At 43.0% G+C, this 24928-nt stretch overlaps 1 protein-coding gene across 2 annotated transcripts in view; it reads left to right on the top strand.

Moving 5' to 3' along the window:
- The window catches only part of LOC119005768 (vacuolar protein sorting-associated protein 13B-like), a 324995-nt gene that overhangs the window by 217475 nt on the left and 82592 nt on the right, over window positions 1–24928 (top strand). For both annotated transcript variants that reach the window (XM_037073678.1, XM_037073679.1), the window contains exons 35-37: window positions 15537–15878; window positions 16474–16888; window positions 17360–17497. In XM_037073678.1, the coding sequence (XP_036929573.1) occupies window positions 15537–15878; window positions 16474–16888; window positions 17360–17497 (895 nt within the window). The remainder of the gene's footprint in view (window positions 1–15536; window positions 15879–16473; window positions 16889–17359; window positions 17498–24928) is intronic.

The raw sequence follows: 24928 nt of genomic DNA, 5'->3' as shown, positions 1-24928 counted from the left end.
GGAGGTCAGTATGACTAAGACACGGCTGTCTCTTGTGTGTTCCCGTCTCCTGGAGTTCATTCTACAAGCTGCAGAGCCCTCTAGTGGTGCATTTAACTACAGCATCGTGTGATACTGCGGCTCGGTTCAGCTCATGAGGGCTGTTTCTCTTCCATCACAGTCTGCTCTGCCAGCAGCCTGTCTACCTGCTGCGATCACATTCGACACACCACCATCAAATCGCATTAGCAGTGTGTGCCCAGACATTTTTTAGACTAAGACTTTTGATAGAGTTAAAATAGACAAACTGGATGGAGTGAAACAGATGCATGTCCCCTGCTATCAGGTTGCCAGTAATTATCATAAAGTGAGGATGGTTTTCCATCGCCAGTTTGCATGATATCAGAATCTGGATTTGGAGCATGTAGCTTTCTTTCTTTATTCAAACCCAACCTCCCTGATGATATTTATAGTAGTTGACAGTTTTGTTTGTACCTCATTTATACAACCTGTTCAAAGGTTTCAATTAAAAACAGGTCCTGCATCTCGAGCATCTGGTGCAGGGGAATTGATTTTGTTGTTGAGCCTCTATAAAGCATCTCCGCTCACACAGTCAACACTGTCCCCGGCAAGAGTTTAAATTAAACACTGCTCCTTGCTCACACTCTCTTACTTCCAAGTCCCCCCTGTCTCTCTCTCTCTCATTTTGTTGCGTTCTTCTTTCCTAGGCAGTTTGAGAACAGGCTGTTTGCCTTGAACAGATTCTCCACAATACCGGGCACTGATTTCAAACAGTTCCCATTGCTCGTCACAGCTGTGTTTTATTGTCTGGGTTAATGAATTTGTTTTGTAGGGGCTTTTGGGTTCCCTGGCAGTGGTGAGGCAAGCCAGGCGCGTGGGCAATGTGTGCAAGCCTCATGTGTGATTTCATTCATTTCTATTCACTGAGCTGTTCACACAGACCCGCGTTTATCATCAGTGCCTTTCCATGCATAGATACAGATGCTGTCCTAGATTATTATTTTCTTAAAATCTGTTTACTCCGTGTCACTGTGCACTGCAGCCAGTTGCCCACAGTTTGCATGCTGGCTTCCACTCAAAATCAAGATTGAGATGCAAAGCAAATGCAAAATGATTTCTGAGCGGTGCATAGACAGATTTGTTGCTCTGTAAGTTGTTGCATTATTAGAATGTTTATCGCCGCATTAGCTACGCTCCGTCACAGTTTGACTTCATCTCTGTATTTTTTGGCTGATGTTAATGATGATAAAGTGAGGCTGGGCTGAGATCAGGCAGCTTTCAGCAGCAGGAGGTACCACGGCCAGCAAAGCTATGAATAGATGACAGTGCGGCTTTTGAGACTTATCTCACTGCTCTGTCATCGGCACTGTCACCCAGCAACACGGATGTGTGTATGCCCTCACACATGCACACACACACACGCACACACACACGTCCAAACACACTAGCAGGCACACACATGGCCCCCACATTCTCTGCATGGTAACTGCCTGCAGCCTTTTATTTGGGTGCCAGTACTGTAATACTGCTTTATGACTGAACAGCTGACCTGTGTGTGTTTGTTTGCAGTCCGTGTGTCAGCCCTGCTATGACGTTATTTGCTCTTCAGAAAGGCAGACAGAGAAGTCAGTGACTTTGGTTAAAAGTGGGAAAATCTTCCCAGCAGCTTCTCAATTCAGCCGCTCTTCTTTTTGAACCGCCACTTTCTTCCTTCTCATACATACACCATATCATTCACTTATTTGCAACCTACTCCTTAATGAAGATTTACACTGTCAGCTCTCATTGTTGGCATCGCTGTCTGGCTGTCATGCAGTTGCCGCAATGACAAGCTCCCAAAGTATTTTAGTAATGTCCCACCAAACTGGTAAAGAGGAATAATAGAGAACATTTGAACATTTGCTCGCCCGTTGCCATGGCTCTCTCTTTTTCTCTCTCTGGCGCACACACATGCAGAAACAGCCCGGGTCAGCCATGTGCTTGTACCACAGTGTTAGAGGAAAATACCCTCTGGTGCAGGGGAAGTCCCGCTCGGCTTCATCCTCCACCTCATCCTGGGATGATTACACGCATGGGAAACAGGGCTTTAGACTTCCTCCAACACTCATGCACGAACACACACACACACACACACACACACACACACTGATGCCAGTGACACACAAACATGCACTAAGGCAGTGCCCAGGTTCAGGACTAGGTATCAGGCCTCACAGGAACCTCTGAATTACTGTTTTTAGTAAACACACATGGGGGAAAACCTCTCTATCACCCATTACCTGCCTTATCTCCATTCTTCCTCTCCCCCTCTTTCTCTTTCTTTTCCTTTACTTATTTTTGCATCACATACTATCTTTTGATCATCTCCAATTACCACTTACTTTGTCTTAATTCTAAATCTTAGGTATCGTTTAACCTCTATCCAATGATTCTTTCATCCCCTTTCTTCTGTCTTCCTTATCTTTTCCCTGCTCTTCATCGTCTCTCATTTCTATCGTTTTCCCTCTTGGGCCTGACAGCTCCTGGTTAGAATAGTGTTGGTACCTAAAGCTGGCAAGGGAAGTAGCTAGCTGACTGACAGTAAAGAGGGTCCCTCCTCTAGAGAGAGTCCATCGAACAATCTGCAGATTATGACATTACTGTAATGTGCTACTGTGTGGTCTTGAGCGCTCGGGCTGAGGACACAGACAAGCTGCCCTCTCACACAGAGCTGCAGCACTATGGACAGCAGGGTGGGATGCCAGCTAAGACAAACTGCTGTTGGAAGTGAATTCGCAGAAGGCACAAACACGCGGGTCGGTAGCTGGTTTGGTCTGTCAGTGGGTTTGGGCAGCAGTTTTAGGTTATTAGTGGGAAGCAGTCAATGCTTTACTGATGCATGTGCGTTTTTTCTGCACATCATCCACACACCCAAACTCTACTACAGCTAAATGTGTTTGGACAGTGAAGATTTTTTTTCTTTCATAGATTTTAAAGTTTTGTACTTCAGAAACTCATGGAGAATCAAAGCTTTGTGATACTTATGATGTTATGAAGGGCTCACTGAATGGTTGGATATGGTCTTAGTTGAAAATGTAAAATGCAAGTGTGCTTTAGAAATGTTAGATGGCACAATTTGGGGTTTGTGGAACCAACAGATCCTCATCAGGGTCATTGTCAGCACTGGCTTACACACCTACAGTATATTGTGTTATGATGCTCATGTGTTGAGCAGGAGGGTGGCTCTCTTTCAGTATCACTTTATTGATGAAACGTCATAAAAAATAAATCATCTATAAAAGGGAGGAGGAAGGAGGAGAGAGAGGGGATGAAAGGAAATACATATTGCCATGTAAAATACTGGCATTTTAATCCACAGTGTGCCCTTAGATTGAAAGCTCACGCACACTGTTAACCTCACTTGAAATCAATTTTGATATATGTAACCTGTTGAAGGTCTTTGTACTGTTTTGATTAAAATTTATTGCAAGTGAGATTAACAGCATGCAGGACTTTTTCCTGATTGTGTCGCCCCTTGGTCTCCTTCTATGCACCTGGCAATCCACAGGTGTGCGGAAACATTTTATATTGAAACTATATTCACCCCATGCAGAGAGGCCTTCACAAGATGGAATAAGCACAATACATGATACTCTAGCACTTGCATTCACTTTGTCTTTTTTGTGCCACTCTGTGATTGGGTGTCAACAGTCAGCAGTTTGAAAAGGACAAGTGAAATGTCTCTGAAACAGAACTTTTGTGTGCAGATAAGGATGATTATGAAACAAAATGAAGCCATTTCTCCACCTCAGTCTTCACTCCAAATGCTACTAAATATTACACTGTGGGAGAATGGAAGCTTGGTGACCTGTTCTGGCCCCTTGTATAACAATTTAGCTGTCGTGCATGTAGGAGTATTAGCTGAACGTCAAAAGCACATAAGACGGCTTATCTAAGCCATGGTGTTGTTGACAAGCTTGGCTCGGTGAGCGACCTGGGGCTGGATCGTTGTCTGTGTATGTTTTAAAGTAAACCATTTCCAAGATCACTCCTCTTTGTGATGAGTGTTTCATATTGTCTCGTAGCTGTTGAGCTTTGAGAACTGCAGTTTCTCTCTCGACCTCCGATCTTTCCAGGACAGTGAGGTGTCAGAGGAGCTTTTATGCGCTCAGCTGGCCAACAGAAATAGGGAGACATAAGATGAGAGTTAAAATCCGAAGCATGGAAAAGGAACAGAGCAGACAGTAAGAGAGTGGAGACAGCTTGAGAGAGGATGGCCAAATGACAGAGAACCCGAAGAGGGAACAGGGAGTAAGGGAGAAGTCCGCAGAGATGAGGCATGACAAAGTGAGAAAAAGAGACTCTGATCCTGGTGTTTGCTTTGATTGCTGGCTCTGTCCAAAGTATTTGTCTGTAAATGTGGGAGCTGACGGCCCTAAGAGGTCAGCTCTTAACCAGTCTGCTTGGCTATTAACCCTCTCTGAGGAGCAGATCCCTTTCACCCAGACCTCTTCCCATCCTGCATAGTACTATTTTCCTTCGCCCTGTTGCTGCTGAGAGTAATAATAAATAAGGCTCCCTGTGCAGCCATCTCCTTTTCCATTTTGGCTGCCTTACATCTGCTAAGTAAGCGTCGTTGTCTCAGCTTATCTTAAACATACATATTTTCATAGCCAGTGTTCATCTCACTGCCCTTCTCTTGTTATGAAACCGTATCGTTTTTTCCCATTTTTGTCCATGTCTCACTGACCCTCCTGTGTGAATCAATTGCTAATTGACAGCCAGTCATAACAACTCACCTTCCCTGTTTAACCCAGGCACTCCAACTAACCGTCTTCTCAAAGCCTAACCGTGGCACATTCTTAAATTGGCCCCTTGGAAACTTGATCTATTTGAGATCAGTAGCAGCTGAATTTGCTCTCTCCTCAATCAGTTTTGGCAAAATTGGCGTGAAAACTCCAGATAAAATCACAAAGGTTGGAATTCTATTAGAGCCTGGAAACAAACGGCGCCTTTGAGCAGAGGCACCGGGGCCCCCACCACGAAACCCTGGATCGGGTGTCGGCTCAGGTGAGGGAGAGTCAGAAGTGCCCCCTCTCTGTGCCTGCAAGGGAAACAGGGTCACACACCCAGGGGACCAGTAAAAGCAGGGCACACCAGGCCAACTAGAACAGACACTTATGTACACACACCATAGTAGACTTTGTTCAGTGAAAAAGGTCAGAATTTTTGTCTGAAGAGGTGAAAAGAGGAAACAGATTTTTTTTTTCCTCTACACCTGTATAAGCAAGATTCCTCCTAGAATAACAGGTGATGGAGAGTATTGGGTTCTCTCTCTGTAACTGGGATGGTGGAGTTAAATTATGTGAGAGTGGCTTTACATGTCCGTGCGTACATGTATGTGAATTCAAATGTTTATATTCGACTACAGCAATTTACAGTGTCTGCCTCCTCCTAACTGTGATTTTTCAAGTGCTGTGGTTGACTGCTGCACTACCGAGTTCCTCTTGGACAGCTCCCATTAAACTAAATATTTACCCTAAAACAAAATTCACACATCATTCCAGGCTTTTTTGGATTTTCCATGGATGCAGGCACATTTTTAACTTTTTTTCTTTTCCACATCTCACTGCTACTCTATTATCCAGGCCACGTAGGGGTAAATATTACGAGACCCGCCATTCAGTCTTAATCAGAGTCACCCAACACTTTATTTAGTGCTTAAATGATTAATTGATTATTCAGCCATCCATCATCTGTAATTGCTCGCCCAGCCGACATTGAGCGAGATGCTTGATACACCCCGGAGAGGTCGCCAGTTCATCACAGGGCTGAGCTATATAGACAGAACTGTTCCTGCTAGAGCTGCACAATATATCATTTAGGCATTGGTTTGCAATGTTCTCATCCCCAAAAGTCACATCACAGGATGGGCAATGTCACGGCAAATGCAGATGTAGGGCAAATTAACTCAACCAAGTCATGACACATCTTTTATGCTGTTTGATTCAAAACAAACCTCACAACATTCTTATATTCCACGAGATCTGTGTATGTCTACTTTAGTCCAATTTAAGGGTTCTTGGATTCATGGGAGTTTGTTGCTTGAGAGTGACATACAGGCTCACACAGTAAACCGCAAATCACAGTAACTCAGACAAAACAGGACAAATGGTGGTTGCTCAATAAAATGAACTCCAACAAAATCATCATAGTTTCTCCATATTGATGCATTCATTCTGAATGGAGCTATTCAAGTTATAACCAGCAACTTAAGGGCTCTGAGAAATTTAGACAATTATGGACAGTTCATAGATCAACCAATTAATCATTTATTTACAAAATAATTGAGAAACATGTTAAAAATGCAAATAGACATAAGCTGGAGCCCCAACTGTAAAATCAGTTTTTTTAAGTGGGTGGTTACTGTAAGAACTGGCCTATTGTGTCACATGTTTCTTCAAGTTCATGTTTTGACAACGCAAACAGGAATCTATGTATAACTCAAGTACTATCTACAAATGTATGCATGAAATGAATAGTGTCTTTGTTCTTGAGGCTTGTGACTGGCCCTGAAACCTGATAGAGCCATGTAAACCCAAATGAAGTCGAAACAATGATAGATATGCACGGATAGGTGCCATACAGCCACTTGAGACCCATAGCTCAGATGTTTTGGATAATCAAGAGGTGGGCTTGATTTTATACCTCACCTGTTTCAGTTTGTCTGTCTGGAGCTGCTCCAGTGGTTCAGATGTGCATGACAAAGATGAATCACCATACACACACCTCACATATTAAAACACTTGGAATAGTCCACTAGCTAAAATCAATTTTTGATACCGTGTTCATTTGAGTTACAGTATTTTGATTTGCCAGTGCTCCTGCCAGAAGGCCAAAAAGTTGAAGTGTGTGATGATGAGCTCATTTTACAGTTTAAAGTATTGCAGGTGTCCCTTCCCTGCTAAATTCTGCATCGGAATCCTTCCAGTGTAGCCAAGTGATCCGGTCCTAAACACCTGAAATTGTTCTCTCTCCCGCAACGCCCGCATGAACTGTGCTTGTCCAATTAAGCCAAGGTATTCTGTAATCTGCATGTTGCTTTTGCGGTTATCTTTATTCCTTGTCCTCTACGTCCCCCTCATCAAGGCCCTCTCCACTGACCCAGATGAGGGGACAGGGGGTCTTGCATCATTTTCCTCTGAGAACCTAACATACAGCACATCAGAGCCTTTGTCTCACTCTGCCCTGGGAGCAGATCCAGAGAGAAATTAAAGGAAGATTACTTCAATCCTCCTCTTCTAATTTCAGCTCTGTAAATAGACAGCGAGCCAGGATTTTTCTTGTCTTTTTACCGCTCTTTGATTCTTTTTTTTTTTTAATCTTCTGTGTGTGCATGCATGTGTGCATGTGTGCGTTTGTATTTGTGTATGTGTTTGGGCTCATTTGTGAACGTATGTACGGACTGGTGTGTGCTTGCACGTGTGTGTGTGTGTGTGCTGGCTCCCCAGGGTGTGGGCTGATCACAGCAGCATCGCTCACAGTCCTCAGCAGACCACCTGGGGCTCATCTGCCCCCCTCAATCCTACACCTCCCACCCCTGTCCTGCTCCAAACATCCTCGTCTCACCTCGGGTCGCAGTTGTTTTCCCCCGCTGTTGCTGTTTTCCTACAACCGCGTTACTAAAGCACAGAATACAGACATGGCCGCCAGGCAACGCAGGGAGCTGCTTCAGAAGAACGCTTTATGACCTAATGAAAGGCATCTCCGCTGCTTTTTGAAGTCTCTCAGACGTCTGTTTTCATGAACCACCGAGCTCATGCTAAAGACAATGCAGTATGAAGTCTCTTCTGTTGTTTGTTTGTTGAGAACATAATGCCAAAGCTAATGATGTTAAGTTGAAAGTTTGGATGAGTGATCTTGAGGGCCAAGCTGAAACCTGATGATTGCTCTGCTGCAATGCTCTCTGCTGTACTGAGGATGTGTTTTCACTGTGAACTGTGAGTTGCGGTGCATCACCACATTGCATTAGCCACCAAATAGAAATGATGGTAAAATAAAAGAAGAAATGCATTGACTCAGCGATCTTGTGTAAATTGATTAGGATTATTAACTGTATTGCAGAGAAGGGGTAGGATTAAATAAGTATATTTACTTATTTGTACTCCTTTCCAGGCACGTCGATGGTTGTTAATGGAATATACTTTGTAACATGCTTTTCATTTTATTATGCTTATTTATAACTTTTTGTTTTGTTTTGACAATTTGACACAAATTAGCATTAATTCATTCTACCTAGGGACCAAAAATATAAATGGCTCTAAAGCTGACGCATTCTCTGATACCACTTTCACACTGAACAAAAACCTCACTAGCACCCAGTAACATCTGGCTTTCTGTCTTCAGTGGGAAAGACTACAGTAGGCATTCATTTCAGGCCCACGTGACTCTACAGGTAGTCACAACTCTTTTCCGTCATGATGCTATGTAGCATGGTGTAAAATGGTATTACGCATACTCCCATGCAGGATTTCTCACAGTAGCTCAACCACAGACAGACAGACACTTCACACCCACAGCTTACAGACGCCACCGTCACCATCAAGCCCACCTCACTTAGGGATTCTTGGCATGCATAAATGCTGGAGCCTGAATATTAGATTAGAAAATTACCCCCACACAAATCTCAAAGCTAAATGGGGACGGTGACAGCTAATGAGAGCCAGTTGTTCTCTCCTCCATTCCCATGGAAAGAAAGAGGAGAGGACAAAGGAAAGAGAGTCTGAGGATGACTCTGCTGCTATGGAGGCCGGGTTCACAGCAATTAAAAAAGGACCCCAGGGTGTTCCTGTCTCTCATTCACTTTCACCTTTGCTGTAGTGTGTCGTCTAATTACACGTTTCTCTACATCTGGCTTTCATCTTAATTTAATCAGTCACCAAATAAAAAACTTAGGAGTCTGGTTGCACTGTTCCAGGGATGTAGGACAAGGACAAATATAGATGTTTTTGTATTACATGTAGGAAGACCATTCATCTGTTTATCAGCTTCATTCATTTTGCCAAGTCCTCCATCTAGCTTTAGTTCCATGATAACTTTATCATAAACGTTCGCTGTCTTTACTGTCCATATTTTGTTTTCCATATCTTGTTTATCATTAATGATTGTACATTTGGTACTAAATTCCATTCCGCGACATCTGATTCCTGCCAAGAGATTATGTTGTATGAACAGAGAAAGTCGGTGTATCATTTCTGAGCCACTTTTCTCCTTTGCTTGTTTTCACTAACACACTTGGTGTTAATCTAGAAATTGTCTTCTGGCATTTTTGAACACTTCCTTCACTGACTAATACAACAACATCGCATCCTGCTTATACAAACAGCCAGTGTTATTGTAGCAGTATGGGGTAATTCCTGCCTTTCCTCACAATCACCCCAAACCAAAGCATTGGTTTTGATTGGTGGATCTGAATCACGGTTATGGCTTACACTGGGGGATCTTTTTAGGATGACTGAAGCAATAAGTCTCGTGTTGCGCTTTAAGGGAGGTGTCTGTCAGCCCTTTTAAATCATTTCATGATTGCCTAAGCGTACGAGCAGGGCACGGCGGGTCTGGCGAGCTCCTTCGAAAGCCTGACGCTGTACGGCGAAGGCCTCGGCTTCGTACTCCACATGTTGCGCACAGCTCTGCAACCTGCTGGAAGTCAGAGCTCTGGACGCAGCTGTGCTTCACTAAGCAATGGCAGCTCGCATTCTATTTGTGGCAAAATATTTGTAAACAAACTAATGTCATGTGCAAGGGTTGGAGAGAGCTGGTTTTGAAGTTCAGTCAATTATAAAACAGAGGCCTTGGCTGCCACATTTCTCAGAGCCAGGTTTTTGTTGCGCACTGTAGTGTAGATCCCCAGATGGACCACATTAACTCGCTCTTTCACAATTTTTCTTTTCATTCTCCAGCCTTTATCGGTTTGCATCTTTGTTTTAGAGCCAGGGCTTTTGCCGAGCCATAAAGCAGCCGAAAGCCGAAGAGCATTGTCGCGGCCTTCGTGCTCTCTTGTCTGTTCATCTTTCCTTTGTTTCTTCTGTTAGGTGTTTCACAGGCATTCCTCTGTTCAGACCAGTCACGTCATACTCAGCCCTTGCCTCTCCTCACTTCCTCTCCTCTCCTGTTTTTTCGGACGGAAAGTGTTCCGACTGACCCAGCGCTTTAGGAATGTCAACACGCATAAATTATTACTGTCACACGGATGTTTGCTTTTCCCCCCGTATGTAACGTGGCATCAGGGGAACAAGCGATTTTTTTTCTGACATGGTAAGCAAAACGTTCTCACGTTGTTGGTCCAAAGCACAGATAGAGGGACAAAGGAAAGATGCTTCGGGGTCTGGACTGTGAGGAGAGAGGACGAAAAAGAAAATGATCTCCTGTGCGAAAAACACGCTGTTAAACCCTGGAAGAGTAAACCCACCCACCAGCATTACTGAGTGGAGGGAGCTTGTTAAAATGACCCCACTCGGCGCCCTGAGCTTTGGAGTACGCTGTGTTTAAAATACAGTTGACAGTAACTCTCAAGCACTCGGCATCCATTTGCGAGCTCGGGGGTCGCGACCTTCCAGTGCTTCTTTGTTGTGGTTCAGCTGAAGTGCATAGCAGGTTGCCTTTGTTATTGAAACAAAGTCGAATGTATTAAATGGCCGCCTTTGATGCCCTTTTTTGCTTTGTGACCGCTGTTATGCTGTACAAAGAGCGGTGACTTCATATAATAAATGTCTTCCCCCCTCTGTTTTCCACGAGAAAATGAGAGAATGAGTTGCAGCCTTTATGGCATTTGGTTAAGTATTATTGTTGTTATTTTTGATTAAGATGAGGCTTTTTTCTGCATTGAGGTTTTCTTCCATTAGCACAAAAGCACAGGGGCCGGCAATCAGCTTTATGGTTCTGGTAAACAATAGCGGGTAGCACAGCAGGCGCTTAACCTGTAAACTCTGATGTACTCAAGATACAGAAGTTAATTTCCATGCAGTCCTCCTGCGCGCAAGTAGCTCAAATGAATAGTACTGTCAAAAAGATTTAGTGATATGACTTCCATGTTTTTCAATGGGAATTCTACTGGGGTGACATGGGAAAACTGTGATAAACAATAAACATTTTTCAACATGAAATGCATGACAAGCATCTCAAGTTTGCTAAAATGACCTCACCTGACTACTGCAACTGCTGCCGCTGGTTACTAAATGCTACTAATTGTAGCTTGTTTTCTATTCACATTTACTGTTGTATCTGTTAAAGTTAATAAACAAGCATATATTTTACCTGGACTGGGAGACCAGAGGGGGTGACGGCAAATGGAAATAAAATACATGTGCATAAAAAAAAAAAATGTAGTAAAAGCTTTATCCTGAAATCTGTTTCTGTTTCCGTCCCCACATACTTGAAGGTTCTCTTTGAAACACTTTTCAAATTCAAATTCTCAAATGATGTCAAGTTGCTGACACCTTCGCTCAGCACTAGTGTTCGTGTTCTTTTCATATAGCTGCCTTGACCTTCTCCTACAATTATCAGCCAGCCTTTCCTTGCAACAGTGCTTTGATTATGTCAGCATTAGTATTGATGCTATGCTGTCACAATCCTTTCGTGTTTTTAGTGGCATTTTGTACTTTCCCATGCATTTCATTCATATGTATTACTACATACAAGCTAGATTTCTATTAATTTTTTATATTTCCCTGCTTCTTTTTCCTGTTGTAAGTAAACTTGGGTAACCTTGAAGATTGTCTTTTATATAGTTTGCCTTCTGCGAGTATATGTGCCTGTTACATGGACCCTTTTGAAAGGAATGATTGTCACCTTTGTTACTCTGACTTTATTTATTATATTCTCTCCTGTCGACTGCCATGGAATTCTCTACCATCTTAAAACATCAAGATTTTCATGTTCCCTGATCTCTGAACCTGAATTGCAACCTATTCATTTCATTCATCTGGAAAAAATCAGCCGCATATGTGGTATTTAGATGTAAAAGTTATGTTGTCATATTCCACTAGCCAGCCAACAGTATAAACGGGTGGCATTTGGATGATGTGACATTTGCTTCCGCATATTAGCCTTCCTCTAGCCAAGCTGTTCTGAGTTATACTGACAAAAATGGGGGTCAGAAGTCGTACAGATGCACTCTGATATGATTGGCACTTGGGAGACTCATGGTTTCACACTTTGGGGATTATCCTCCATTTTCCAGAATGTTCTGCCTAGAGACTCTGACAGGATGACCTCATGATTGGCTGATGGGGGTTAGGGGGATGTTGTGCGTATGTGTGTGTAGACACACGTTCATGATCATGATCAGCTATGTCCAGAGAAAGATTGCACTGGGATCTGGAAACAGTGCTTCAGTACAGCTATTATATAATATAATAGAAAGTAATGGTTGGAAAAGGGGATTTCAGCTGGGAGCAGGCCTGCAGCTACAGTGCATGTTTGTATTCTGAATTTATTGCCCTCTGTCAATGAATAAATTGGCGAAAGGTTAAAGCATATAGACTACAGAGCCATAGGTTTATGTTTTATGTGTATACTTGTTCTCTTTTTCAGTGAGTAAGCATGATGGGAATATAACTAATCTTAGAAACACGGTAAAGAATCCACTTATGTGCTTTAGAACTAGAGCTGAGATCAAACCCTGGGAAAGCAACTGACTTCGTGTGTGTTTATTGTATGTGAATATACTGATTGCGTTGATCATAACTGTATGGACAACTGTGCGGTGCGGCATGTTCTCTCATTGTCTCTTTTCCTCTGCGCCCCCAATTGTGTTCCCCATTATCCGTTATTCCACTTGTAAGTACATCTAAATATAGACCAAGAATTTGCTTAGGGGGCACTGTCTCAGTAGTGGTGCTTAAAGAGAAGACGGGGTATTTGCTGTAATTGTAAATGCATGTGTACAGTCTAAGCTTGGGAAGAGAGACGGAGAAGCGTAAAGAGTATCTGGCAGTTTCTCCTGGCTCTTGCTGTTTCCCAGCTGCTGTGCAGCTTATTTGTCCCTTCCAAACGTGGGGTGCTCCTTGGAGTGGACGTTTTCGCCTGTGCTGAATACCTTTTCAAATACCTCCTAACCTCAATACAAGTTTCACCAGCTTAACACAACACACATGGAGACAGGTCCAGGCCCTTTTCTGTCCTTTCTCCCCTCCCCATTGCTTGGAAAATCTTACATTTCTACAGAAAAGAAGTGCACACATCCTGTCCTCATTAGGCCAGGGAAAGGAGAGGGATCTGGCAGGGCCGATCCTATGGAAGCCCCACACATGAGCCTGGGTGAACAGAACGGGCAGGCAGGCAGGCTTGCCGCAGCGTTTTATATGGCTCTTGTTCTTAGCCTTTGATGACACTGTTTAGAATAGGAAATATCTAATAAGTCAAGTATTCTGTCTAATGTGCTGCCAGTGGGTTTAGTATTTGCCTGGAGGTCTTGAAACACTATCTCCACCACAGCAATAATATACATTTAAACTTCTCATGGAGTGGGTGGGAGGGAGAGATGTAGAGGGGGAGGTGGGGCAGCTGGGAGTACATGCTGTAATAGCAACCATGTGCAGGTTGCAGGAACAGACGAGGGTGGGCTGGGATGGGACATACCTTGAGTCTATTCTCTATTTTTCAATTCATCATAATCATGTCTCAGAAATGGAAGTAGCTAATTGAAACCGACATTGTATCCATTAACATGTAAGGGGAATACGGGGGGAAGGCTTCAGTAATGGAGTTCCAGTGTTGGCAATGATAATGATGAATAGACTGAAGTCTGTTAATGATGCACCTGACAAATCTGCAGTAGGGGTGTTTAATTGGTGCGATGCAGTGGTTGAACTGACACTGCCTTACATGTTCACATGTGCCCGCCTTCTGGTATTTACTTGTGTCTCAGGCTAAAAAGCTCTGCTGTATGAGTGAAAAGGGAGTGCTTTTGTGGGGGTGGCTTCAAGTGTTTTTGGTTTTTTTTTTCCTGAACTTCTACAAAATATTTTCCATTCACTTGGGAAATTTTTGAAAAAGTAAACGCTTCTGTTTATTCCAGCTTTTTACCCACACGTGTCAGCCCTATATAAACATGTCCAGTAATTTATTATTTGCTAGGTAGCATTTAGTTTTATATGTTTGTCCCATTCCTGTCCCATGGGAGCCAGTGGCGGCTTCTTTATAGTCTTGAAGATGGCATGCTTTGGTAGCAGAATAAAGATGCCTGTTTTCATTGTTGCTTGAAACTCAGCAACCTACTCACATTGATTTATATCATCTGTCACTGAGAGCTTTTTATTGCCACAACGGCTGGAACTCTCCCGACATCCGTTCGTCTGAGCCAAGCATAAAATCTCGGCTGCTTTATACACAATACCACAGTCGCTGCACGAAACAATTCGATTTGCCGGGGTGAGGCCCTTTTTCAAAGACATATCCAATATTGCAAGAAGTGCAAAATGATTTTAAGACCACAGAAAAAGTCCCAAAGCATGCCTTTAATGTCTCTGTGGCTATATGACGCTCTCCTTCTTTGGTCAATTTGTCCATGGTTTCAATCAAGCAAGTTATTTGGTTTGTGTCCTCTTGTAAAGCCAGGATCCAAATAAGAAACAAACTTTGCAGAAGAAGAAGAAAACGTTCTTATCCAGATCCATTTCAGCACTTCTCAGCATCTTGGTCTGGTTTGAGATAAAGCAGTTTTTTATGATGCTAATTGAATACTCATGTTCATCACATTTATCAAGCTGTTGCACATGTTTAGTGGTGTTTGTGTAGTCACTCAGGTATCAGCTGCCCCTTATGGTGCATGTGTGTGCGTGTGTTCTGGACAGATACGATCTTAAATATTACAGTTTGGCTTATGCTGATTTAGTTTTTATTGTTATTTATGTATTCCCTTTTGTGCCAGGGAAAGAAAGAAATCTTCATTTGCAGAAACAACTGAAATTGGCATTGAAACATTTGTATTTGAAAAAGTTGTTTTGGCATGGAAACCGATATGTGGCACTGAAAAGAAATACATTGAAAAATAAAACACAGACATTAAAGATCATTCCATTATATTCTGCACTCCGGCGGTGTGAATCAGGCTCTTCATGAGCTTGTAAATCAACACCGCAGCGGCACTTCATCTAGAGAGTCTGAGTCTCGCCTATTTCTTCCCCAATACAGATACCGTTTTTCGCTAAAACCGACCTGAAAACGTCCTGTATCATACCAGCGTTTCACTAATTTTTAGTGTCTGTATCTGTAGAAAATATCACAAATGTAAGAGAATACACACAGCAGGTGAAGGACAGATTTTTCTCCCTCGTTCTCTTTCTCTCCCTCCCTCCCACTCTTTCACCTTCACTGCCCTTTTGCTCTTTCAGCAGGAGTTAATGAAGCACTGCAGAAGAAAAAAGTCTTTTTACTGACAATGTTTAGTAACATAGTAGAGCGAGAGGCCACTGGAAGTCATCTGCAGTGGACTTCAAGGCTCAAAAAGTCAGCATTGGTGTGAACTCAGCCTTACATTCCACTCTTTCTCCATGCAGGTGCGGCGAAGTGAGCAGAAGCGCGGCAGTCGAGACCCTGCATCCAGTGTTGACTCCTCATCTCGTCACAGTGGGACAGGGCAGGATAGCGGCTTTGGAAGCGACAGTGCTCATATTCGCATCGTCCAAATAGAGCAGCAAAGCGGGGCAAGCCACCACTGCATCGCAAGGCCTTCCCACAAGTCCACCATCACCAAGAACCTCAGCTTCATCCCTTTTGACATCTTTCTCACCGCTAGTAGGCTGTCTGTCATGACCTATGCCTGCTCCAGTCCCCCAAAGGCCCTTTCATTATCCTCGGACACCACCAGCACAACCGAGAAGAAGGAGCCAGGGGATAAAGTGAGAAAAAGAAAAGCCTGTGACATGTGGCTCTCTCATGAGACAGGCCCTAGATTTTTGTCAGTTTTATTTATAATTATTCATCCCATAGTAGGATTAGTAATGTGAGGATCATGTTGCTGTTTAAGCATGAAGCATGAATATTAAAAGTCTGAAAATCCACCTTATAATTTGGCAATAATTTGAGTGGTTGATAAAACAAATTTCATACAGTTCAAATTTATAAGGTGGATAATGTGATAAATGCAGATATGAACGTGAAAGACTTGTGGGCACCAGCCTAATGCTGTCCCACACTAAATAGAAAAACAAACACATAGTTGTCAGAGGCATTTGGAACAGTCAGGTTTTCTCTCCTGGTAATGTCTTTTTGCTCACATCTACACCATTTTATTGTAAACAGCTAGTTCCTCCAAGCAATGATTTGATGTATGAATGAGGTCGACAGCATCTATATAAAGTGTTGATGCTGGCACATCATGATGGACCAAATACCCTCAGTAAAGTTTCTAGCATCTACCTGAAAATATTCCTCAAAGCACTGACTGAATGAATTCTGGCACAGTACAAAATGATCTGTCTGCATCTGTTGTAGGTGGGAAAGAGTGCCCTAAACCATCCTGACGTCCTGTCTGAGTCTCCTCCAGCCTCCACCTCTCCGACGCCAGACCCAGCGCCGGCTGCCCAAGATTCACTCGCTGGCCTGACTGCTGACGACATCCTCAACAGCAACACGTCCCAGCCAGCCTCCCCGCTGCTGAGAGGCAGCCTGCTCTCCTTGGACGGCCTGCCAAATCCCAGCCGCTCCTCGGCCCGACAAGCATTGGGTGTGACTATTGTGAGACAGCCCGGGAGACGAGGAGCTGGGGACCAGGTGCTGGAACCCCTCCTGTACCTCCAGGTGATGCAACCATCTGCTCTGCTCAGCTGCCACCATCGTAAGCAGAGGATGGAGCTGTCTGTGTTTGACGTTGCCTTAAGAGGAGTAGCTTCTGACTACAAGTGTCTGGGTAAGAAAGCTCTGGAGAGGAGGATGGATTAGATGGTGTGGGGAAGGAATGAATGGAACCTGATAGAGTTCCGGATGGGACCTAAATGTTCTGATTTAGATATAGACAACTTCTGTGTTTTGTACTGTACCACCAGACTGCAGGGCAGCTCCTTTTCCTCAGGCTATAATCTGTCCGTATAGACAAATAGCGAGTCTTCTTGTTGATTGTCTTGTTTGCTTATAGTATTGATGCAACCGTAGTAAATTGAGGCTATTTCTTATTGGATAAAAATTCCTCGTTGTAAGTACAGCAAATACAACTTTTCTACCAACCCTTTATGTCCACAAAGATAGACTAACAAGTACATATGACATTTATAAATGTTACATATGTTTAAAGCATGTCCTTGTCTGTCTTTTTCTCTTCCTTTCCTCATGCATCTATTCTCCTCTTTTTTGTCTCTTTCTTCATCTCTTGAACTTTCATCAGACCCAGGAAAGACTCTCCCAGAGTCTCTGGACTACAATGTGTTTTGGCTTCAGACAGTAGCAGGAGAGGTGGACAGTAAGACGGGCATCCCTCCCCCTCTGCTCTGCCTCCAGATCAAAGATTTCCTCAATGGCCCAGGTGGGGTTCACGCCCAACAGAACACAAACGCACTGTTCAACGCATGCAACTTCTGTACACTCACGCCATTTTTAAGGCCACTGATGTTGCCTCTTTAACTCACTGTGTGTGCGTGGGTGCGTGCAATGCGTGTGAGTGTGTGTAACATCAATCTCATGTGTATTTGCCTTTCACAGGGTTTGGTTGTCTATTTTTAGACTAATATGAAATCCATATGAGCTTTAAGCTAAGGTTGTTGACCTAAAGGTGTGGCTGACATCCTACTCAGATAGAACCGCAATGAATAAAAGTGCGAGTGGGCTTTTAAGCGTATGAGTGTGTGCAACCTTGTTATCCCTGTGAGGGTTTCATGGAGAGTGTGTGTAGGCGCAGGATATCCTTCAGAGTTCAGCCTCCTGAACCCAGCAGGCCAGATGCTGCACACACACAGACATCTAACTATGGATGTACTTTGACATATGTCTTTCTTCCACATACATACAATCATTTACATGTACAGCATATAAAAATGAGCTCCGTAACTAAAATGTAGGCATAATGAATGATAGTTCGTGGAAGCGTATAGCTCCCTTCTCCGCCACATGCATCCCTTCCTGCCGTCAGCGGAAAGCCTTCGGCTTCTCTCCACCTGGAATCACAGAGCACAACACAATGCAGCTCTCTGTACACCACAGGAGTCACACAGTACAGCCACACATCACCAGTGTCCGTCTACCTCTCTACCTATTCCCAATGATGCCGGCAGTGAAATGATAGCAAATGTGATCTTTCCATGAATGACATCAGCAGGTCGGTCAAGTTTTGAGCTTTTATAGTGAATGAGACTCCTTTTTAAAGGGAAGTCTCTGTATACATAAGAGGCAAATTGGTGTAGCCAGTAGTGAGAGACTTAAAGAATGCATACTGACATTAGATCTCCCGTAGAAATAACAATTTTGCTATTACTTGCTATTAAAAATTATTATTATTCACATTTATTTAGGTTCACTCAGTTTATTTGTTTATTAGAAAGTGCATAGTGTTGTGTGTTGATTTTTTAACTTTCATTTGATATTTTAAAAGGACGTTTCTCTGTCTCGCTGCACAGGGTTACTGTTACTCTAAAGATAATTACATTATGCCGTGGTTACGTCTGATTGTAGTGTTTAGTTGAAGTACAGATGTTGACTTTGTGCAATTACAATCAGGTGTTTCCCTTGAACTAGGGAAGAGCAGAACTATCCTTGTATCAGTAGGCTAACTTCAATCATAATCACTCACATTCATTTGCGTTACACACACATAAACAACACTCTCCCTTGTGACTCAGACAGGATCCAGGCTCAGTGTGAGGTTGCCCCAGGTCAGGCTGTGCTGGAAATTTCTAGAATTGACCACACATGCTACTGGTTCCCCTTTACCCCCACACACGCACACACATTTTCAACTGTTAGTTGTTATGGTTAGATGACTCTCTGGCGGAGATGATATTCCTCTTTAGGGATAGGGATGCAAAGGATGGAATTTACAAAGATCAGGAGAATCAGTGCCCTGATGCTAGTTTGTGGAATACACTAATTCCTGTATTTTAGACAATACACACAGATAAATAGGAAGACTTGTAATCTAGAGGGTTTATCAGTCAAAACTAGGGGGTGTCAAGATTTTGCTTCTAAATCAAAAATTGATGAACTGTAAGTTTGGATCTTCGAAATATTAAGCATTTTTGGGGATTCACCCAGTATTTTGTTTTCCTCCCTAAGCTCTCAAACACCACCCAACTTGTGGATTTCCGCAGACAAAAAAAAAAAAAACATAGACTCGGACATATTTAGCGTATTGGTAGCCTGCAGCTCCACTTCCAGACACTTACCCTGGGTGCACAATGACCCTCATCTGACTAGTATGGGAGGTAGCTCTGACAGAGTTGTTGGCTTTCACTTTATTTTTATTTTTTTGTCTATCTGTGTATAACCTTATTTGGGAAGGGTTCACTGAGAGCAATGCTCTCTTTTTCGTTAATGCCCTGAACACATTCAGTCACACATTCACATCTGCAAGCTGCCCAGTACAACCACACTTTAATTTGCCAGCCACTGAGCAGCTCTGATAAGCAGTGGAGGTCAAGGGCCTTGCTCAAGGGCCCCACAGTGGTGGTGGTAACGAAGAAGGGGCAAGTGCTGCTTTTCACTTTGCTTACCCAGATTTATCCTGCTGGTCCGGGGTTATGAATCGCCACCCCTTTAGTCACAAGTTGACTTCTCAAACCTTCCAGCCACCAATGATCTATTGATTTGGGAAGAGGGTTCAATTGGGACACATTTGAGAAAACTAACTTTGTAACAAACTGAATTTGTATTACTTGTTGTTAATTGTTGAACTCTCGAAGGGTGGTATTTAATTTAGGTGAATAAAATTAAAACTTGCCTAAGCCTAACCTTGCTCACATCTACACCTAAGTCTTGTTGTAAAATACGCCTAAATAAAATGTAAGTGACAGTTGTCAGGGCATAAAACCAATTATCTGTTGATCTTGGCACAGCCATTAATACTGAAAAAAAAAATCATATTTAAATGGTAAAACTAATCAAATTGTAGCCTTAAAACCAATCAAAGTGAATCTGGGATTTGGAAAGCAGTGACATCCCTAGTTTAATTGAAGCAGCAGCATCATGAGTTGGAAGGTTCAGAGAGTTTTCTACCTGCTGAGACATATTTTAGTGCTTTGAGTGTAAGGAAGAATAAAGGACATTGACAAAGGCAGGATTGGGAAGAAATGTGCATCCAACATTTTATTTACCTCTCCTGCAGTGTTTTCACAAATGGTTTATTTGCATGTGCAAGTTTTTGTAACTGTCTGTCGCTGTGTATGAGTGTGTGTGTGTGCGTGTGTGTAAGTGTGTGTGTGTGTATGCGTGTGTGTGTGTGTGCGTGTGTGCTTCAGTGTGTATGTATCATGTCTGGCGGCTCTACTTTGATTCGACAGTGTTTCACGTTTGATTTATTTCAACGAGGCGCAAACAGAGAGCAGACTGCTGCAAGGCCACGTCGTGCTGTGTGTTTACAGCAATATGCTCGCAATTTCAGCAGCATTTATTCTCCAAGACCAATCAAAGCTGCCCTTCCAAGGATGCCGGGTGGGAAACACTTGTAACATGTGTACTGTATACTGGGTGGTGTTTCAACAGTAACCCTCACTCAGCAGCCGCTCATCACACACACACACACATACATATAAACACTACTAATGCAGGCACATAAAGGAAGCCATATTTTTCAGAACCATGAGGGTTCAAGGCTTGACCAGCGAACACAAAAGAGGCAGGGGTGGGTTTGTGTTTTCTCAACATGAGGAGGGGTTCAGAGATTGACCAGCGAACACACAAACACACACATACACGCTCATCACTCCCTCTCTCACCTTTCTTGCTCAGTTCCATTCATTGAGAGGGTCATTGCAGGAGTACAGAGATGTAACTGCTACCACTTGGAGACAAGGGAAGCAACAGGTGATAGATTAGCTAGAACAAATTGGAACCATTACTCTCCTGCGTGCCTGGTTCCCGTCAAGCTATGGGTTCGTAGAAATGTTGTCAGTTACTGTATACAAGCCTGTGCCCCTTCGAACTGTCCAGAACCACTTTAATTTGAGTCAGATGGCATCTGAGGCTTGTGTCACTGGCCTTGCTTATGAGGTTGAGTTCTTTTTTTTTGACAGTGGGATTTTACAGATACTCCTCCTAAAAATGATGGCCCCTTACAAACACACTAATTGGACACACTGCCACCTGTGTCTGACAGAGGTGTTCTGCTATGAAGAGTCAAGCGTAAAAGTCAGCTAAAAAAAAAAAAATCAAAGGTGGGGTCGGAATGAAAACAATGTTCTTGGTGGTTGCACCCAACACCAGGTTCAAAGTTAGGACGGCGTCATGCATGACCTCGCCTAAAAGGCGCAGCAACCTGGGTAATAAGCATATTTGATCTCCCCACCACTTTAGAGAGATGTATATGTGTGTGTGTGTGTGTGTGTGTGTGTGTGTGTGTGCCCCTCTGTCAGACCTTGATCTCCCACTTTCTCCAGCGCTAATAGAGGCTGACACCTGAGGAGGGCCAGTCTATGGTTCTCGCCAGCCTGTTCACATTAGGGCCCGTTCTTTAAAGGTATGTGAACGCCAGCGACACCTCTTAACCTCTAGGCTTGATGCTCGCTCCTTGCACAGGGCCTTCCACTGACAGTTTCCAGCTTAAAATAGCTGTTATTCTTACAGCTGAAGACAAGGTGTTCGCAATAAAAACACTCATGTGTTTGAGATTGCCACTGCTGCAAAAAGCCTTCTTTGACTCCCATTGCTTAGTGATGAAAGTGCCACCACATTTCTTTCAATAATTAATATTTCCTTCCTTTTTAAAACAAAAAGCTCTGCAGTCTTTCATTGCCATCCTAAAGCATGGCAGATTTGAAAGCAGTGTTGAACCTCCTGGTTTTCTGTTTTTTTTGCTTTACAGTGTTAAAGAGGTGCAGCACTGTATTTGGTTGAAAGTCTTGAGTGCAGCATTAAATCTTAGTCCATAAATATCAGTTTTTGCAGCTTCATCTGTATATAAAAAAAAAGTCTGTCATGCTTGTAAATTGTTTGTTTTATTTCTTATTTTTCTGTTGTGAGGTATGAGTTTCCTCGTTTTATGCCTTTTTAACCTGGATAGTGAAACCATATGGAACATCACTGTAAAGGCAGTCTTACACACACCCCCATATCAATTCCAGAGACACAACCAAATGTACGGAGGGACTTGAAGCCATATAATGCTGTGGTGCAATTTTATTTGAGTTCCTCAAAAGATTCATCTTTTGACATTGCGCCACTTCAATAAAAACTTGCTCCATCGGTTAGCAAATAAAGCCGGTGGGTAAACTATACAGATGCTGCGGTCCCCAACCCTTCCAGGGTTCTCATGGAGCCTTCCCACGATTTAAAATCCAGATACAGACTATCCTGCTGTCTTTTGACGGATTTTCCTTTCACTGATCTGTCATAAATTTAGAAGTGAGAAGTGCATCAGCCAGCTGAACTGCAGGATGTTACATGTCTAAAGTTATTTAATGGCATGCATTATGATGGAGCTAATAAATAAGCCGCATGCTGTACTTCATTCTTTTCTTCATTTATTATAAAGATTGTCAAAAATGATAGGGCCAAAGAACATGAATCTTTTCAGAGGAAAATTGTAACATCTTTAGTGGCATGGTCTGTAGTTAACAAGTAGTTGCAGGTAATATCATTGCTGCTTTATTGTCCTCTCTGCTTTTGAGTTATGAAAATGGAGGTTACATGATTGATAAAAACTCTATGTGGTACTGATATATAGTCGGAGACAGCTCCTGCAACCATGGCTAGTCCAAATACTTGAGACAATTATATGCTATATAATAGATATAAAATCCTGATGACAAAAATGTTAGAGTGCTTTGTAAAACACAAGTAAAACAGAACGTGATCATTCGGTAAGCCTTTTTGACATAAACAAATTTGACAAAGTACAAAGACACTATGTTTAATGTTTATCTCATCAACTTCAGTGATTTATGTTGTTATATGCTTATTCTGAAGTTGATGTCCGCAGCACTTTTTAGACAAGTTGGGAGAGTTGTGGAGGGGTCAAAAAAACCTGTTTTGAACATCTCACACGTGAGAAGGTTCAGTGGTAACAGGTGATAGTATCATGATTGTGTATGAAAGGGACATCCTCCAAGTCGTTCCCAAGCTAGTCACCACTTTATGAAGCTCATGATGGTGAAGATAGAATACATAGAATAGATGTTTATTGTCATTGTTTCAGAAACAATGAAACACAGCTCATATATTACTATATGAGCTCAGGTAAACTTTGTAAAACTATATCTCTACATGGTTTGTTTGCAAATGACTGCATTCTGTTTTTAATTACGTTTTAAACAACATCATAGCTTTTTGGGAATCAGGGTTTTATTCAAATGTGAGCCCATTTCAGATGGTAGGAAAGATGTTGTAAGGATGATTCTGGGCCACCGAAGGGCATACTGTATACCAGACTTTCTACCACTGACTAATGACATTAATGTCTCCAATCAAGGAAAAGTTATGTAAGTCAATTATTAAAAACCCTGGGGTTTCAGTGAGCTTTATCCTTAGTGCTGCTCACTTAAGCCACACATAGATGTTGGGGGGTAGGATGAATTTTTCATGGCGGGGGAAGAGAGGGACCTCGACATGGGAGGACAATCGATAATGAGGACCAGGTCCCCCTATGCAAAGAGCCAGGCATGGCCCCGGCGCTGGCCCTGACTGGGTGATCAGAGACAGCTTTATATAATTACATGGGGGGGGGTGGGGGGGGGGGTATTGAGATAGAAATGACTGAGAAAGAAGCAGAAGGATGAGCTACATGGGAACGGAGGAAGTAAATGAGAGAGTGAAAGAGGAGAGGAGGGGAACAGAGGAACCTGGATGAACAGCTGCCTACGGGCTATTTATTCCACCACTGAAAAGTTTCCTGGTGATAAGTCAAGTGGAAATGATAAGCTACATTGCACAGCAAATTCCACCTATCTTTCCTCCAATTCCTCTCTCCAGCCATCCTTCCATTTGACCGTGTGCAGCACTTCCACTGGATTAAACGAGATAGAATCCTTAGGGCAATGTGTGCGTGTGTGTGTGGATACTCGCCTGTCTGACTCTTTTGGCAGCGCTCCCGCTCATGTCATCCAGTGCTCCTACCTGGGAAGGAGACAGAGACGAGGCCTAAAACCCCTAAAAACCTTCCAAACACTGGTGCCTTGATGAGACCATGAAAAACAGCTGCGCTTGTTTTCAACTGCTTCCCTCTCCCATCATCATGACCAAGTGGAAAAATGGGATAATGGAAGTGGTGTAAAACGGCATTGAGTTAATTCATGTGTCTCTGTAAATTCCAGTCAAGTGTTTGAAGGCTGCAGTGCACCGGAGAGTGAGAGAGAGGCAGAACAGAAGACGAGCCGAGGAGTCTTGGATTTATGTGGCTGGCATTAGGAAAAGATTCCCTTCTGCTATTCTGCAGTGTCACGTCAGGATGTTATGCTGAGACAGCCTGTACTTGTGTGTGTGCATATATGTGCATATAAGAGAAGGGGAAAGAGACTGAGACTGGACCCAGCTGTTCTTTAACAGGTCCTTGCATGCAAAGCTGAGTGACTAGAAGAAGAGAAACGAGTTCAAAGTTTGATTTATAAGACATGGTACCATGCAGTATTCCATGGGTTAGATAGCAACAGATCTTGCTCAGTGGGACTTGAGTGAAGCCTGCCTTTTCTTAAAACCCCCAAATGGATTGTGTCCAGTTTATGTGGGTTTCCAAATGTCAAGAAAGGCTTTAAAAAGCGAGGGGCAACAGTGACAGACTGAAGACTAGATAGTCTGTCACTAGATTGCTAATTAT

This window comes from Acanthopagrus latus, chromosome 17 (genome assembly GCF_904848185.1).
Source record: "Acanthopagrus latus isolate v.2019 chromosome 17, fAcaLat1.1, whole genome shotgun sequence".
NCBI lineage: Eukaryota > Metazoa > Chordata > Actinopteri > Spariformes > Sparidae > Acanthopagrus > Acanthopagrus latus.
Note: the sequence above shows the minus strand (reverse complement) of the source record. Positions and strands in the feature narration are given on the sequence as shown.